The following is a 17969-nucleotide window of genomic DNA, read 5'->3' as shown; positions in this document are numbered from 1 at the left end:
CCAGGTCAGCTGAGGATCCAGGTGATTCACAGGAGTGAGCTGGTCTACATTGTTGGACATATATATATATATATATATATATATATATATATATATATATATATATATAAAATGTATTTTGGATTTATATTTTAGCTTTACAATTGCAATAGTCATGTAGTTTTTACATTTATGGACAGTAGAGCCACATGATCTGTTTTTTTGTTTTTTTTTTTTCTTTGCGTTACCTCTTTCCTTTATTTTTATAGTGATATTTTATGGTACTATTTTCAATCACTTAAGTTTTGTCGTTTTTAATGAGTAAAATCTCCTTTTTTCTAATAAGGAGTAGCAATGATGTTTCCATTCACCGGCCGCAAGCAGAAATGTAAAAAAAGAGAAATTTCATAATTTTTCAGAGCATTCTAAGTAAAGAGGTTATCCTCTAGTTGGATAACCCTGTCTTAAAAGAAATTATCCAAGTAATGGACAATCCCAATATGTCGTGAAATCCTTGCAGCTAATAAGTGCTGGCTTCGCTATGCCTGTCTTTGGACAAATCAAGACATCTGCAGGAAGTGAAGTAAGAGCTTCTCTCACTCTACTTTCTCTGGATGCGTTGATTTGTTCGAAGGAGGGAAGAGTGAACTGATTGGCTACAGGAATCTCGTGACATAATGTCACGCTATCCTCAGGAGAGGCAGTGCTAAAACCGCTGGAACGGCTCCAGCACAAGAGGTCAGTTTAGGTGTTGTTTTGTTGGAAGGAAATATCGGGATGGAGAAGGTATTGTTGAGTAGTGGGTAACCCCTTTAATAATGTGATTATTTTATTTTTCTAGGCATTCGTGTTGTCAGTAATGCAGGAGGTACAAACCCTCTTGCTTGCGCTGCTGCTTTGAATGAAATTGTGACGAAAAATGGGCTTGATTTAAAAATTGTCGTTGTGTCTGGAGACGACTTGATAAAACAAGTAAGCTTCTATAATTCTGTAAAAGCAGAGTCATATGTATGTTAAAGGCTATAGACCACTTCAGTGTATTTTTTTTTTTTTTTTTTTACATAAAGAAACACACCTAAGAAATTTGTTAAATGGGTCATCTACTTTGGAACAAAAGTCTGCAGTCACTCAGTGCACTTTGTAGGAATTCTCTTGTCCCAGCAGCGAGACTGGGCGGTCATGTGACCAAAAGTATGCAATGTGAATACTTTGGACACATTCCGACTAGACGTGTGCAACTTTGCTCAGTAGTTCACTGGTATTGAGGCAGCGAGGCCGCGCACGTCTAGTAGGAATGTGACCCAGAATGTGCTTATCACTTATTTGCATTCACATGACTGCTGGCATCGGAGAATCCTCACATAGTGACTGCAGACTTTTGTGCCAAACCAGAGCAACCCCTTTAAACCTGTGTTATGTAAGTACAATAATATACTGGCCGATTGCCGCCTTCCCGGTAACCAGCACCGGTCCAGTCATCTTCTCACTTATGTGACTTCTATGCCAGATCACCCTGGAGTTTATTTTAAACCAGAAGTCACTTTTATACTGTAAATCTATGGCGTGTCAGATGCTTCATAGATTTACCGTATTTTTTTTTGTTTTATAAGACGCACCGGATTATAAGACGCACCCCAAATTTAGAGGAGAAAAATAGGAAAAGATCATTTCTCTATCGTTTCATTGGGGGACACAGGACCATGGGTTATGCTGCTGTCACTAGGAGGCTGACACTAAGTAAACAGAAAAAGTTAGCTCCTCCCCAGCAGTATAACCCCTGAGCCGGAGGCGGGCTCAATCAGTTTTTTGCTTAGTGTCGTAGGAGGCTGATGTGGGCCGACTGGGCCCCTTTCAGCCACTTGATTTTTTTGCGTATTTTTTCATTTTTTCTCGGCGACGCTCGTCGCTCTCATCTGTGGTACTTTTCTGTTTCTGCAGGTATCGTACTTATCTTCCTCAGCTCTCGCAGCCCGGTGGGTACCACTCCCTAGGGTCGCAGAGGTTTGAGTCTTCGGGCCCTCGCCCCCGTCCATTCCCGCGGTACCAATCCCTGGTGTGTTCGTGCGGGGCAGAATCTTCCTGGGCACCCCTATCCGCTCTGCGGTATCACCCCAAAGGGCGCAAGGGGCTAGGCAAATAGGGACTGGACCACAGCGCGTCTCGATCTGGATGGGGCCCGCAGCGCTGCTACGTTTTTAGGGGTTTCTATCCCCCACCAGGTCCACCTCCCTGCTTTCTTCAGCGTTCCCTGGTGCCCGCAGCCATCCCTTCTGCGAGCGGAGCACACAGGAGCATGTGCAGAGTCTCAGCCTGCACTCTGGAGCGCGCCGAGGATCAGGTAGGACACCATCTCCTACCTTCTCCCCCTCGGGCGGCTGCAAAAATGTTAGGCCCCGGTCTGGGCCTAGTCGCCGGGACGCCGCCGCCTTGCGGCCGGGTCCGCTGCCTCTGCCCGAGCGGCAGCCTCAAATTCAGCCCCCGGCTTCGGCCGGGTCCTTGGCGGCCCAGGCCGCGACGCCGCCGCCTCGCGGCCGGGTCCGCCGGCGCTGCCTCGGCCGCGAGGCAGCGTCAAAAATTTAGCCCCCGGCTTCGGCTTGGTACTGGGCGTCCCAGGCTGCGCCGCCGCCGCTTTGCTGCCGGATCCGCGGGCGCTGCCTCTGCCCGCGCGGCAGCATCATAATTTAGCCCCCGGCGTCGGCCGGGCCCTCGGCGTTCTAGGCCGCGACGCCGCCGCCTCGCGGCCGGATCCGCCGGCACCGCCTCTGCCCGCGCGACAGCGTCATAATTTAACCCCCGGCTTCGGCCGGGTCCTCGGCGTCCTAGGCCGCGACGCCGCCGCCTCGCGGCCGGGGCCGCCGGCGCTGCCTCGGCCGCGAGGCAGCGTCAAAATTTAGCCCCCGGCTTCGGCCGGGTCCTCGGCGTCCTAGGCCGCGACGCCGCCGCCTCGCGGCCGGGGCCGCCGCCGCTGCCTTGGCCGCGAGGCAGCGTCAAAATTTAGCCCCCGGCTTCGGCCGGATCCTCGGCGTCCTAGGCCGCGACGCCGCCGCCTCGCGGCCGGGGCCGCCGGCGCTGCCTCGGCCGCGAGGCAGCGTCAAAATTTAGCCCCCGGCTTCGGCCGGGTCCTCGGCGTCCTAGGCCGCGACGCCGCCGCCTCGCGGCCGGGGCCGCCGGCGCTGCCTCGGCCGCGAGGCAGCGTCAAAATTTAGCCCCCGGCTTCGGCCTGGTCCTCGGCGTCCCAGGCCCGCCTCCTGCGCAGCGCTATTGGCCGCCGGCCTCTCCTTCTCCGCCCTCCGCTCTGCCCCAGGCATCATCAGGGGGGTGTGGGATATTTTTTTCCCGCTCCCTCAGTGTCCATTTTATTTAAAAAAAAAAGATTATGGCAGACTCCCGGTCTGCGGATTGCTGAGGCTGTAGCAACCTTTTTCGGGGAAAAACAGAACACACTTTTTTGGTAGTGTATATTTTTTATATTGGATCGATTTTTATTATAGATACGTGCATGATCTTGCATACATTGACTCCTACATTGCTTATGCGGGCACTTGTTTTTTCTTTCACGTTTTTAGTACATAGCGTTTTCCAGCTCGACTTTTTAGTGATTTTGGGCCGGTAAGCCCAAGACTCGGTCCCCTCTTTTGTGAGTTAGTTTCAAGAAGATGTCAGATTGTTTTGACCCCTGCCGGCTTGTAACGCCCTGTCTCAGGCCACAACTCCCCTCGCTACGTCCCTCGGGTTCGTGCGCATGCGCCGCGTCTCCGGCCGATGCTCGGTCATACCATCCATAGGACTGGCGCAATCCCCTTGGGGAGGGGAGTCCCGTACCAGGGTCTTTTTTTCTTCTATGCTGGAAGTGGACCAGGTCTCGTCCTTGTGGCTCCCCAGTTTCCACGTATCCCCCAGGTCCAGACTGACCTTCCTCTGGCAGTCTTCCGACATCTCGGGTGATGGCCCAGGCTTCCACCTCTGCTGGATTCCGAGCAGGACCTAGATGTCTTGGCGCATGACGAATAGCCTGCTAAAAATGGTGAGTCAAGCCGTAAGGCTGCGGACAGCCCTCTTCTCTCCGTGCACGCAGGTCTCCCTTTAGACATTTGAAGCAGATCCTTAGGTGCTCAGACGGCATCCAGAGCTCGCTGAGTTACCGCGGGCTCACAGACAGCTACCGGACACGGAGTTGACCAGCAGTAAGTCTTGTCATTGTCTTTTTTCCCTTCTCCAAGGCGATTTCGGAGAGAAGGGGCACACTATACTGGAGTCGCTAATGATCACAGACGGCAGCCAGACACGGCATTTACCAGTGGTAAGTCGTGTTATTGTCATTTCATCCCCCCAAAGGGCTCTGGAGAAAGGGGGCATGCCTCTTTGCAGGAAGCAAGGTGGGGACCACTACGGTTGTTTTCAGTGGACAGCCAGTTGGCACGGTGACTGCGTGATCATGGATAATCCCCGGACGTGATTTTTCCCAGTGGTAAGTCCGTTTATTTGTCTTGCCCCTTCTCGAAGGGGGCTCCGAAAGGAAGCGGCACGCTACCCTTTATGCGACCCGCCTGGGTTCCTCCGGGCTTCTCGTCACTATCGTGCCGCTCCGCAGGGACTTCACGGACACCATACGCAGCGGTCCACGTCCCACCTATGCCGACCCAGGGCTGGGTCTCCTCTTGAGTGAGTACCCTCTTTTCACAAACCTGATGTCTGCCGCTACCCGGCCTGAACCTCTAGCATCAGTGTTCCCACCATCGAGACCTCTGACTCGGGATCAGGAACGCAGATTCGACATCTAGGAAGTCCCTGACTTTTTTTCCGACTTTCGGGAACGCCCTTTCGGAGATAGGTCGAGTCTAGTTTATCCCTAGGCTACGTCAGGGTAGGCTACTCTCCCCCCTAGGCTACGTAAGAGAAGGGTATATCCCCTTCCCGGCATCGGCCCTGATGCACCAGGTTTCGTTCCCTCACGCAAACCCGTCTGGAAGCCTTTATCCCTACAACAGCCATCTCCGCCTGGCATGGCTGCGGTCCTCTCCAGCCTTTCTAAAAACGCTTACAGGGATCACTGTCCCTACGTATTCTACTCTGCAGAGCTGCTAGGCTTTCTCCGCCCAGAAACGACCGGGAGGCCCAGAGTCTCCATTCAAGAACCATCGCCTTGAGGCTCAGACCATCATCACCCTCTAGGAAGCTACCCCTTCCTTGCTACTAGGGTAGCTGAGTTACCGGATGGAGCCCTCCCAGACCGGGCCCGGTCCGGTCCATCATCCCTCAGGCACAGTATTCGAGCCGTTCAAGGCTGGCTACTTCTCACGCAGGAGTAGTTTTTTCACTCCTGACACAGAGCCCCACGTGCTTTTTGCCTCCCGTGCCCGTTTCTTCCCTTCGGTTTTTTGGCTCCTTCACAGCCTGTGGCGGTGGTAGCGACGGTGCACATACCAGATTTCATCCCGGACTCTCCAATGGAGCACGCTGAGGAACGGAGACAGGAAGGTTCCGTCTTCGCGGGTGACCCGTCAATCCCCTCCTAGCGGACCAGTCTTCGCAACCATCCCTGGGAAGCTTCCTTCCCTCCTCTGGAGCTTATTATCAACCGTCACCAGCCTCCCGTGCTAGGGTATGCTATCCCACCATTCCTCGGCAGGGTCCCGAGGGACACTCCTAGAGCGTCGTCTCTCCTTCAACATTCCGGACTTCAGAGGCAGCTGGTTAGCCCAGTCAGCGGTGATTACATCATCCACCAGGAAGATGCAGTGAGTGTCATGGCAAGGGAAGAGGCCAAGAAGATCTTGCTCTGGGACGGGTCCCTTCACTCGCTAATCTCGGCAGCACATCCCTAGCGGGGACGTTTGGACGGCCGATGTCCGCGGTAGGATGGACCTCGCGTAGGTACAGGGCTCCAACGCGGAAATCACCAGCCAGATCTCTGGCGAAGGAAGACCTCTGGTCGTGGACCATTTTTGGCCTTCCGATCCAAATCTCAGTCAAGGGTGCTTAGAGTATGCACCTGCTCCGGACTAGATGTCGACGCCCTAGTCCGGTCGTGTAGCCTGTTCAGGCTCTCGTGCATCTGCCCGCGGCTTCCTATGATCTCAAGGGTTCTCAAGATGGACCAAGGCAAGCGATAGATCGGGAGTGACCCAGGCGAGCATAGTTTCACATATTTTACTCATCTCCTCGCGAATGCCCCGTGGCCCCTTCCAGACCGCAAAAATTCTTCCGTGTCGGGGCCCCTCTATTCTACCAGGGCTCAGAAGTCCCAAGTTACATGGCCTCATCAGGGGATCCCGGATGCTGGCTCGTCAGGACGGTGGGCAAGATGATGGCAGATATTGAAGAGGGCCGGGAATCAAGTTTTCCTCGAAGATTTTATTTCATCGTTCACTAGAAATGTGGGACCTGAATCCAGTGATGGGTTCGCTCAAGGTTCCCCTTTTTTCCCTGCTACCACCTGTTTTGATAGGTGGGCTCCTCGTGGCCATCGGGTTGTTACAGACGGCATCAGAGCGGTCAGCCCTCTCGTCGTTTTTTCCCCACTTTCCGGCTCCGCCAACAGGACAAGGGGGGGCTCCAGCCAGAACCTTTCGTTTCTGTCCAAGACACCTCGCTGTTCCTTCCAGCAGAGGACTTTGGGTTTCGGTCTTTCGGTTCTAGGCTCCTCTCTCAGCCAAAAAGGGGCATAGTTCGTTCCAGGGCTGGTGCAAGCCCTCAGTTTTTCGTGTCTGCAGGACACCATCTTTCGGTTACGCCGACCGTCAATACATTCTTTCACCCTTGCCCAAGAAGCGTGTGCCGGCGCCAAGGGCCAGAATTTCACATGGATCCTTTCCTCCATATGTGTAGACTATCGCATGAAGGACGGACTTCCGCCGCGGTCTACCGGGCAAGGGGGCACCCTCGAACGATTGGACTCCAGTCGTAGATCGACCAGGTCCCCTGGTCCGCCACCCGCTCTAGCTAGCATACCTTGACTATTTTCTACCAGGTTCACACCCAAGCTTTGGCAGAGGCCAGTCTTGGCGTAGGGTTTGCGGGTGGCATTGGCACACCTGTTACAACATTAGGCGCTTGTAGGTCTGGGTCAAGCCCACTCTGGTGGCGGTTTTTCTTCCCACCCAGGGACTGCTTTTGGACGTCCCATGGTCCTGTGTCCCCCAATGAAACGATAGAGAAAGAAGGATTTTTGTGTACTCACCGTAAAATCTCTTTCTCTGAGTCTTCATTGGGGGACACAGCACCCACCCTGCTTGTGTTTTTTGTTATATAGGACATGCCTGTTGCCCCAGTGCCTGTATTCCCAGGTCACTGGTCACACGAATGATCGTCATAGTTTCTTACCTTGTTTTATTCAGGATTGTTTGGTTCTCCTCCTACTGCTTGTGCACTAAACTGATTGAGCCCGCCTCCGGCTCAGGGGTTATACTGCTGGGGAGGAGCTAACTTTTTCTGTTTACTTAGTGTCAGCCTCCTAGTGACAGCAGCATAACCCATGGTCCTGTGTCCCCCAATGAAGACTCAGAGAAAGAGATTTTACGGTGAGTACACAAAAATCCTTCTTTTTAATGTTAAAATGAGGGTCCGTCTTATAATCTTAGTGCATCTTAATCCTATTGCTCACCAGTGAGGAGCGGCGGTGGTGGATCGGCTCAGGAAGGTCATAAGGAGGCAGAGCGATGCTGCGGACTCAGAGGAGGGGGTGTTGTGGCTCATGAGGGTCGGTGATACTGCGGGCTCAGGTGGTGTTGAGGTGGTGTGTGCTATTGATATGCCGGTGAGCTGCGGGGATCTCACGGCGGGCCCCATTGATCTGCTGGCGGTGTTACTGCAGTGGAGGGTCACAGGACTGGGTGTCTCTGTGGCGGGTGCCATTGATCTGACTGTGAGCTCCGTTGAATCGCCGGCGGTTGATGAGATGGACTTCAGGAAAATGGCCGCGGAGGCGACGCTTGCGCAGATAGGACTCCGTGTCCAATTTCTTGTTGATCTCATCAATCTGCGCACGCGCCACTTCCGCGGCCATTTTCTTGAAGTCCATCGCTTTAACCGCAGGCGATAAAATGGAGCCGTCATTGAGGTCGATGCACCCGCCGCCAAGACACCCTATCCTATGCCCCCCACAGCCCGCCGGCAGGTCAATGGTGCCCGCCACCGTGACACCACTGAGCCCATCCTGTGACCCTCCTGAGTTGCTTCATTGCTTCTCTGAGCCCTCCGACGCTGCCTTCTATGACCCCGTTCCACCATTGCCGCCCCAGTAAGCCATATCCGTTTTGTAAGACGCACCCCCGTTTTATTCCCAGTTTTTGGGGAAATAAAGTGTCTTACAATCCGAAAAAGGTACATTGTAGAAGCAGTTAACCCATAAACTCAAGTGTGATCTGATGAGTGTGATTTTTAGTCATGTGAGTGAGACGAGGATTAGAGCAGCACTAGAAACCCGCGAAGACGCTCCTAGGTAACTATATTAACACATACTACATTACATACAGATTTAGAGAAAAAGAAATTGTGAATGCTTCTTTAAATACATGTGTTTTGGCCTAAAAATATTTTCTGCAACTGTTTCATTAAAGTTCTTTGCATTATTTGGCTTTTTAGGCTGTTTGATTCTCCCTTCTGACTGCAGAATGAGATTTAGGCCCAATCAGACAGCTGGAGTTCAGTCTATAGAAGTACTACAGTACCCAGACTGACTACCCGTCTCCTGACCTTTATAGCCTCGTGTATACAAGGTCAGTCCGAACATTGAGGTTCATATACCGACTATGGAACCCATCTGTCTGGAGCCGGCCTACCTAAACCGTAATCTATTACCGTATTGTAATTGGAAAATTGTAACCATTGCTGTCTCTTACTGAGCTCCTCTCCATTGACTTATGACCACAAAGCACATCAATGGAGAGCTGAACCTTCATGTGATCGTATTCCATATGATGGTCTTAAAAATGAATCTTCTACAATATTGTTTACCATTATGATTGCTATTTTGATAAATCGTTTTGCTATGTTGTGCATTCTTTTCCAGAAAGATGCATTTAAAGAGGCTGGGATCACTGATATGGACAGTGGGAAGCCTTTTCCTGAGCATGTTCAGAGCATGAATGCTTACCTGGGGTAGGTCATTCTTATCATTCTGTATAGGATAAGGTTGAAGAAATTGGCACAATAAATAATCAAACACTGCTCAGTATATTTGGCTTTAGCAATAACCAACCAATCAATAAACTTGTATAACAGAAAAGTAATCATATCTGAATCTAATAAACATATCATTTTGGGATGGGGCTCTTCAGCTCTTACTTAAAGGGTTCCGGAACTCGGAGTCTATTTTCCATCCTTTCCAATTACCATTTATAAATGGGGTCCATTTAATTTATTTTTTTAAGAAAGAAGATGTCTCCAAGACCTTTAAAGACATCTTCCTGCTAAGCTTGTGTCTCCTGACAAAATGAACCCTTACAGTAACACAAGAATTAGGTTTTATTATAAACTATTCCATACCCTGTCCCTATTGATATGTCATTTTTCTGGTCCCTGTGTATAGAGTAATCTTGCACCATAGTCAAGTGATGCTGGTTATGATACACAGATGACACCTACCAGTAATGGCAGGGGCAATAGTGAGTTCCTGCTATTTAATTTTTGCTTCCATTTTCCAGTATATCGAATGGTAAAATGAAAAGTGTCATTGAAAACTACAACTGCAAACAAAATGCCCTAATATGACTATGTGGCTTTAATAATAAAAAGTTTTATAGCTCTTGGAAAATGGGAAGAAGAAAAAAAAAAAGAAAAAGAAAAAACTAAATTACCCAGTCAAAAAGCAGTTAAACATTACACACTTAAGGGTGCTTTACACGCTGCGACATCGCCAGTGTTGTCGAGCGCGATAGCACCCGCCCCCGTTGTTCGTGCGACATTTGGTGATTGCTGCCGTAGTGAACATTATCGCTACGGCAGCGTCACACGCACATACATTGTCAGCGACGTTGCTGTGACCGCCGAACAATCCCTCGTTCAACGGGGAGGGGCGTTCGGCGTCATAGCGACGTCACTGCGGCGTCACTAAGCGGCCGGCCAATAGAAGCGGAGGGGCGGAAATGAGCGGGACGTAACATCTCGCCCATCTCCTTCCTGCCGCATTGCCGGGGGACGCAGGTAAGGAGATGTTCGTCATTCCTGCGGTGTCACACATAGCGATGTGTGCTGCCGCAGGAACGACTAACAACATCGTTCCTGTGGCGGCAGCAATATTAAGGAAAGGAGCGACATGTCAACGATCACCGTTTTTTAACGATTTTGCAATCGTTGATCGTCGCTCCTTGGTGTCACACGCTGCGATGTCACTAACTGCGCCGGATGTGCGTCACTATCGACGTGACCCTGACGATATATCGGTAGCGATGTCGCAGCGTGTAAAGCACACTTTAGGCTATTGTGTGCGCACTAGAAAATTGACTTTTCTTAAGAAAAATCCACACCCTGTGGCTGAATACTGCACCCGCGACAAAAACGCGTCAAATTGTGGCAAAAATGCGGGTGCAGTTTTTCTGCGGGTACGTCCCTGCGTTTTTTTACCATTATCTGCAGAAAAGAAGTGACATGCACATTAATTCCGCAGCGGAAATTCCGCGGGTAATTCCACAGGTATAAGAAAATGCAGTGTGCGCACAGCATTTTTTTTATATCCATAGGTTTTTCTGGGGAATGACTGCAGAAATGTTAGACAGATTTTCTGCAGCAAATCCGCGGCAAATCCATGGTAAATCCGAAGCGTGCGCACATAGCCTTAGGCCATAAGGAAATCTGTCAGTAGGTTTTTGCTACCTCATCTGAGAGCAGGATAATGAAGACAAAGAGGCCCTGAGTTCAACGATTTATCACTTAGATTATTTGGTGCAGCCGTGCTGACAGAAGCCTAGAATTTAGATTTTGCATGTAGCAGTGCTGGAAGAGCTGCTCCGCCCACACCAGGCTTCCAGTGGACATTTCCATTGACAGAAGCTGCTAATCACAGAAGGGGCGAAGTCGGACCACAGCTCATGCGCTGCTCAGACCCACTAATCATAAAGCAAACAGGCTTAAACTAACATTGCAAGTAAACAAAATCACACTTTGAGATCAGAGACGCAGTGCTGAATGGTCTGTTTTAACTCTTGCAGCATGCTGTCTTCAGATTACATTGAAAATAAAAGAAAAACCACCTCACCGCAATAAATCTTCCACTGTTATCCTGAGCATGGAGAAGCGTCTAGCCAGGACAAAGTAGAATCACAGCAGAAAAAATCCTGCTCCACGTGATAAATGAACCTTTTATTGGTAATGTAGGATTGATGGCCGTGCTAGCTCACAGTTTTTAGCATGCTCTTCATTTGAATTGAAAAGGCTTTTTATGCACGTTTGAAGCTTGGAGCATGGATTTTATCAACGTTACCAACAAAAGGTTTTAATTTTTTTTCCATGGAGCTTGATTCTTTTTCTGCTGTGATTCAGATCAGAAACCTGCTAATGGAGTTCCTTTAAACTCTCTTCGGCCCAGTAATGCTATGGACCCAGGGGCGTAACGATCGCGGTCGCAGAGGTCGCCACTGCGACCGGGCCCGCAGGGTTATAGGGGCCCGGCAGCCGCTCTGCAGAGCCGGCTGCCGGGCCCCTATGTGTAGTGCCACTATGTAGTGGCCGACTGTGCGACCGTTAGGGGGCCGGCCTGTGAGTCAGGGGGGCCCAGTGTCTGCAGGGGGGCAGAGGGGCCCCTGACCTGGAGAGGCCACCAGGCGTTCCTGACCTGCTGCAGAGGAGATGTGCTCCTGCACGGCAGACGAAAACCATCCCTACCAGGACCTGCGATGATGTCACGCCCATGTGACTGTGTGGGAGGAGACACAGGATGCCGGGGAGAAAGCAGGAGAAGATACTTCGAACACATGAGTGGTAATGAGAAAAGAGGGGACATGAGGGGAGAGGCTGCAGGGTGAGGGGGATATGAGGGCTGCAGACTGTGACAGAAGCATGTGAAGGGTGCAGAGTGTTTGAGAGGGGTAAGTTGGGGTACGGGCAGGGTGAGATATGTGGGTCAGGGTGTGTGTGATATGGGGGTGTAGTGTGTGTGATATGGGGGTGCAGGCTGTATAGGGAGCAGGGTGTGTGATATGGGGGCAGGGGCATAACTACCGCAGTCGCAGGGCTCAGATGGAGCTGAGAGGTACTTGTTTTTTTATTTTGCTGGCTGCATGACACATATAGGCCCGGGGAAGCTGCCTGCATGATACATGGAGGCCCTGGTGGGGCTGGCTGGCAGGCTGCATTACACATAGAAGCCCTGGGGGCTGGCTGCATGACACATGGAGGCCCTGGGGGGGCTGGCTGCATGACACATGGAGGCCCTGGGGGGGCTGGCTGCATGACACATGGAGGCCCTGGGGGGGCTGGCTGCATGACACCTGGGGGGGGCTGGCTGCATGACACATATAGGCCCGGGGAAACTGCCTGCATGATACATGGAGGCCCTGGTGGGGCTGGCTGGCAGGCTGCATTACACATAGAAGCCCTGGGGGCTGGCAGCATTACACATAGAAGCCCTGGGGGCTGGCTGCATGACACATGGAGGCCCTGGGGGGGCTGGCTGCATGACACATGGAGGCCCTGGGGGGGCTGGCTGCATGACACATGGAGGCCCTGGGGGGGCTGGCTGCATGACACCTGGGGGGGGGCTGGCTGCATGACACATATAGGCCCGGGGAAACTGCCTGCATGATACATGGAGGCCCTGGTGGGGCTGGCTGGCAGGCTGCATTACATATAGAAGCCCTGGAGGCTGGCAGCATTACACATAGAAGCCCTGGCGGCTGGCTGCATGACACATGGAGGCCCTGGGGGGGCTGGCTGCATGACACATGGAGGCCCTGGGGGGGCTGGCTGCATGACACCTGGGGGGGGCTGGCTGCATGACACCTGGGGGGGGGGCTGGCTGCATGACACATATAGGCCCGGGGAAACTGCCTGCATGATACATGGAGGCCCTGGTGGGGCTGGCTGGCAGGCTGCATTACACATAGAAGCCCTGAGGGCTGGCTGCATGACACATGGAGGCCCTGGGGGGGCTGGCTGTATGACACATGGAGGCCCTGGGGGGGCTGGCTGCATGACACATGGAGGCCCTGGGGGGGCTGGCTGCATGACACCTGGGGGGGGGCTGGCTGCATGACACATATAGGCCCGGGGAAGCTGCCTGCATGATACATGGAGGCCCTGGTGGGGCTGGCTGGCAGGCTGCATTACACATAGAAGCCCTGGGGGCTGGCTGCATGACACATGGAGGCCCTGGGGGGGCTGGCTGCATGACACATGGAGGCCCTGGGGGGGCTGGCTGCATGACACCTGGGGGGGGCTGGCTGCATGACACATGGAGGCCCTGGGGGAGCTGGCTGCATGACACATGGAGGCCCTGGGGGGGGTGGCTGCATGACACATGGAGGCCCTGGGGGGGCTGGCTGCATGACACATGGAGGCCCTGGGGGCTGGCTGCATGACACAGGGAGGCCCTGGGGGGGCTGGCTGCATGACACAGGGAGGCCCTGGGGGGGCTGGCTGCATGACACATGGAGGCCCTGGGGAAGCTGGCTGCATGACACATGGAGGCCCTGGGGGGGATGGCTGCATGACACATGGAGGCCCTGGGGGGGCTGGCTGCATGACACCTGGGGGGGCTGGCTGCATGACACATGGAGGCCCTGGGGTGGCTGGCTGCATGACACATGGAGGCCCTGGGGGGGCCGGCTGCATGACACATGGAGGTCCTGGGGAAGCTGGCTGCATGACACATGGAGACCCTGGGGGGGGCTGGCTGCATGACACATAGAGGCCCTGGGGGGGGGCTGGCTGCATGACGCATAGAGGCCCTGGGGGGGGGCTGGCTGCATGACGCATAGAGGCCCTGGGGGGGCTGGCTGCATGACGCATAGAGGCCCTGGGAGGGCTGGCTGCATGACACATGGAGGCCCTGGGGGGGCTGGCTGCATGACGCATAGAGGCCCTGGGGGGGGCTGGCTGCATGACGCATAGAGGCCCTGGGGGGGCTGGCTGCATGACACATATAGGCCCGGGGGAAGCTGGCTGCATTACACATGGAGGCCCTGGTGGGGCTGGCTGCATGACACCTGGTGGGGCTGGCTGCATGACACATGGAGGCCCTGGTGGGCCTGGCTGCATAATACATGGAGGCCTGGGGGTGCTGGCTGCATGATACATGGAGGTCTATGGGACTGCATAATAAACATGAAGGACACCTTATACATAGACTATAGCAGCGCATTATACATGGAGGTCTATGGGGCTGCATTATAATACATATAGGACTATGGGGGCTACATTATAATATATGGAGGACTATGGAGGCTACCTTACACATGGTCTGTGGGGGTGCATTATAAAGTATGGGGGACTGTGGTGCAGTATAAAATATGGAGAACTATGGGAAATGCATTATAATACATGGATGACTATGGGGGTGCATTCTAATATATAAAGGGTTATGTGGGACCCTTTATACTATATGGAAGGCTATGTGGGGGCCATTATAGTATTTGGAGAACTATATATGAGGGAGGAAAAAGATACAAGTATGGGATGGGAATGTTTTGTGCTGAGGGAAAAGGACTCTTTCCCATGTTCTACTATACATCTCTCAGCACCCAGCTTTCCCATGCTCTGCTATACATCTCTCAGCACCCAGCTTTCCCATGCTCTGCTATACATCTCTCAGCACCCAGCTTTCCCATGCTCTGCTATACATCTCTCAGCACCCAGCTTTCCCATGCTCTGCTATACATCTCTCAGCACCCAGCTTTCCCATGCTCTGCTATACATCTCTCAGCACCCAGCTTTCCCATGCTCTGCTATACATCTCTCAGCACCCAGCTTTCCCATGCTCTGCTATACATCTCTCAGCACCCAGCTTTCCCATGCTCTGCTATACATCTCTCAGCACCCAGCTTTCCCATGCTCTGATATGGGAAAGCTGGGTGCTGAGGGAAAGATGTATGACAGAGCATGGGAAAGCAGGGTGCTGATAGAGGGATTTTAGATCATGGGAAACCTGGGTGCTGTGGGTAAAAGCCAAGTGTCAGCATCATTATCCCGTACCCTAAGTGTTGTGTACATGGAGGGGGGCCCCGGTCCAAAGTTTGCACCAGGGCCCATCAAACTCTAGTTACGCCACTGTATGGACCCCTATGCTGCTTGGCCAGTGCTGCCATCATACTGCTCAGATTCAAATATTAAAAAACTGCTAGGAGGGTGCGTCACAGCACAGATGGCTAGGTTTACATACAAATAGATAGTTTTACATACTATAAAAACTGCCAAAAAAGCTTTGTTGGTAAAATAATGGAATATTCCTTTAATGGCCGAGCCACCGGACCTGAACTAAACAAAGAAATAGCAACAACCAAGAAGAGCCACAGGACCTCATCTAAAGAAAGAAAAGATCCACAACCAGAGCCATCTGACCTCAACTAAAGAAAGAAAAGATACACAACCAAAAAGAGCCATCAGACCTCAGGTAAAGAAAGATCAACAACCAAGAAGAGCCATCAGAGCTCAGCTAAAGAAAGAAAAGATCCACAACCAAGAAGAGCCACAGGACCTCCTGTAAAGAAAGATCCACAACTAAGGAGAGACATCGGACCTCAACTAAAGGAAGAAAAGATCCACAACCAAGAAAAGTCTTGTATAGCATCTGACTGGTGGAAACTTTGTATTTTATTTATTTATTTATTTATTTTAATTTTCACTGACAATCTGTTTGTGAAAAAAATTTCAGCATGCTGCGATTTTACTTTGAAACTGAATTAGACTCGCCCACTTAAGTATATGAGTGTGAGATAAAAAAAATGGACGCCACAGTATAGCATCCGATCTTTAGTGATTCATTTACTATTCTGTCACATAGGAAACTGTAAATGATTAATAACTGCTGAATAAAAAAAAAACAACATTGCACATGGATAACAAGTGAGAACAAAATTGTCCCACTTTTCTGGATTTTATTTTTTTTAATATTTACACGCTCTTGTGAACCTATCCTTAGTTGATGTCCATACTTACCAGACTTCCCATCCAAGTATTAATTAAGTACTAATCATTACATTTATAAATATGTTTGTACAATTAGTTTTGATCCTGTGAAAAAGGAGCAAAATATAATTCCTAAAAGATCAATGTCATATTTTTGATTGGTGCTAAAAACCTATACTTCAATCCTATCTCTATGGCTTGGTTTTTACATCCTCTCATTATATGCCCATTATTTTGATTCCTTACACTTTCACTATCCAAAATATTAAATGTATTCTGATAAACTATATGTACTAAAGAGAGTTATGGTTCAGTAGAATATGCCTCATTAGCAAATAAGGGTGTACCTTAAACAAAAAGCCTTCTTCAGGGGTATAAAGTGCTGATCTGCAGTCCAGACAACAAAGGTAAATCATTCAACCTCTAGGGTACTCAGACGGATGATATCAGGGGGAATGTCAATGTTTATTTTGCTGATGTTTCATTTTTAGATTTGTTTGTTTCAGGTTTTTTTTTTTACTCTTTAACACAAAATAGAAATCCTGTATGTGTGTAGATGTCTATATACAGCACTGTTCTAAGGTTTAAGCAGGTGTGGATAAAATGCTGCATGGGAAGAATGCTTTAAGAAATAGAAGTGCCTCATAGCTTTTATTTTTATCACCAAAATTTGAAGTGAATGAACAAAAGACAAATCGAAATCAAATCAATAAATGTCAATGTCAATTTGTCTAGTTATACTTGCACACGGTTTTTCAAAGAAACTCATAAGGGAGGTTGTTCCAAACATCTTGGAGAACTAATGTTACAATGGAGCTACCGCAGTATACAAACCTAGAGGTTATCTACAATCCATACATAACTTATATCAATAAATAAATAAATGAATCGTACAAGAAATCTTGTATCTGTTTTTATGCAGGTGTTGCACAGCAAAAACAGTCAATAAATGAGTAAATAAAAAGCTTCATGAGAGAATAAAACCCCCCATAATGGGATTGTAGTACAGTAGTTCTGATTGGGAGGATTGATGTAAGTGTTCCCATCTCAAACCTCATGCGCAGTGCAGTGGTCCCTGAGTTCCTTGCCCCGCTGCAATTGAAAAATAATTTTTAGAAGTGTGGTGCAATGTTTGAATCTCCAGTGAGATGGTGGAAATATAGTCCTGGATGACAAGTCAATGTATAAACTTGTCGCTCCGGTTAAACTGAGAAGCATTGGTGATTGCCCCGTTGTATTTAGGATGTTAGGTTGGTAAAAAACTTACTGTGTCTGCTTGAGTTGAGCGTCTGATGCCTGTGGTACAATGTGATGTAGAATTTCGTGATTTCCCAATGGCAAGCACCAGGCAATACAGTGGAGCTGTCGGCGGTACTCGAGATGTAACAGGGTGCTCTCGCCGCTGTCGTCCCTAGAAACATGAAGGATGCATACAAAAAGGCGTGTGATTTCACACACTAGGAATGTGTAGCACATCTTTTCCCAACGCATTTCAAAGGACCTCCTGTGCTTCTTCATCAGAGATATGTGCGCATTCTCGTGGTTTCTGGGATGCCATCAGCTGGGGCAACCTGTTACACCTCACGTACCGCCGACAACTCCATTGCTTGGCTTGGAGCTTGCCAGAGAGAAGGAATTACATAAATCCACCATCCACAGATCTGTGGTTAGTTTTCCAAGATGTTTGGAACAATCTCTCTTGCCAAGGTCCTTCAAAATCTGTTTGCTAGTACACTTAGAAGAATTAATGTTTTAAAGGGAACCTGTCATGAGATTTGGTGACTATAAACTGCAGCCACCACCACTGGGCTCTTATATACAGCATGTTAGAATGCTGTATATAAGAGCCCAGGCCGCTGTGTAGATCGTAAATATGACTTTATAATACTCACCTAAACGCAGTGCGGTACAGTCCAGTCGGATGGGTATCT

The 17969-nt window shown here is 50.4% G+C and overlaps 1 protein-coding gene across 1 annotated transcript in view; it reads left to right on the top strand.

The window, feature by feature from the left end:
- The window catches only part of LOC142310199 (uncharacterized), a 140525-nt gene that overhangs the window by 24689 nt on the left and 97867 nt on the right, over positions 1 to 17969 (top strand). Inside the window, exons 5-6 of the mRNA XM_075347688.1 lie at positions 821 to 951; positions 8990 to 9078. Coding sequence (XP_075203803.1) covers positions 821 to 951; positions 8990 to 9078 — 220 coding nt within the window. The remainder of the gene's footprint in view (positions 1 to 820; positions 952 to 8989; positions 9079 to 17969) is intronic.

The sequence above is a fragment of the Anomaloglossus baeobatrachus genome, chromosome 1 (assembly GCF_048569485.1).
Source record: "Anomaloglossus baeobatrachus isolate aAnoBae1 chromosome 1, aAnoBae1.hap1, whole genome shotgun sequence".
NCBI classification, from domain to species: Eukaryota; Metazoa; Chordata; class Amphibia; order Anura; family Aromobatidae; genus Anomaloglossus; species Anomaloglossus baeobatrachus.
Note: the sequence above shows the minus strand (reverse complement) of the source record. Positions and strands in the feature narration are given on the sequence as shown.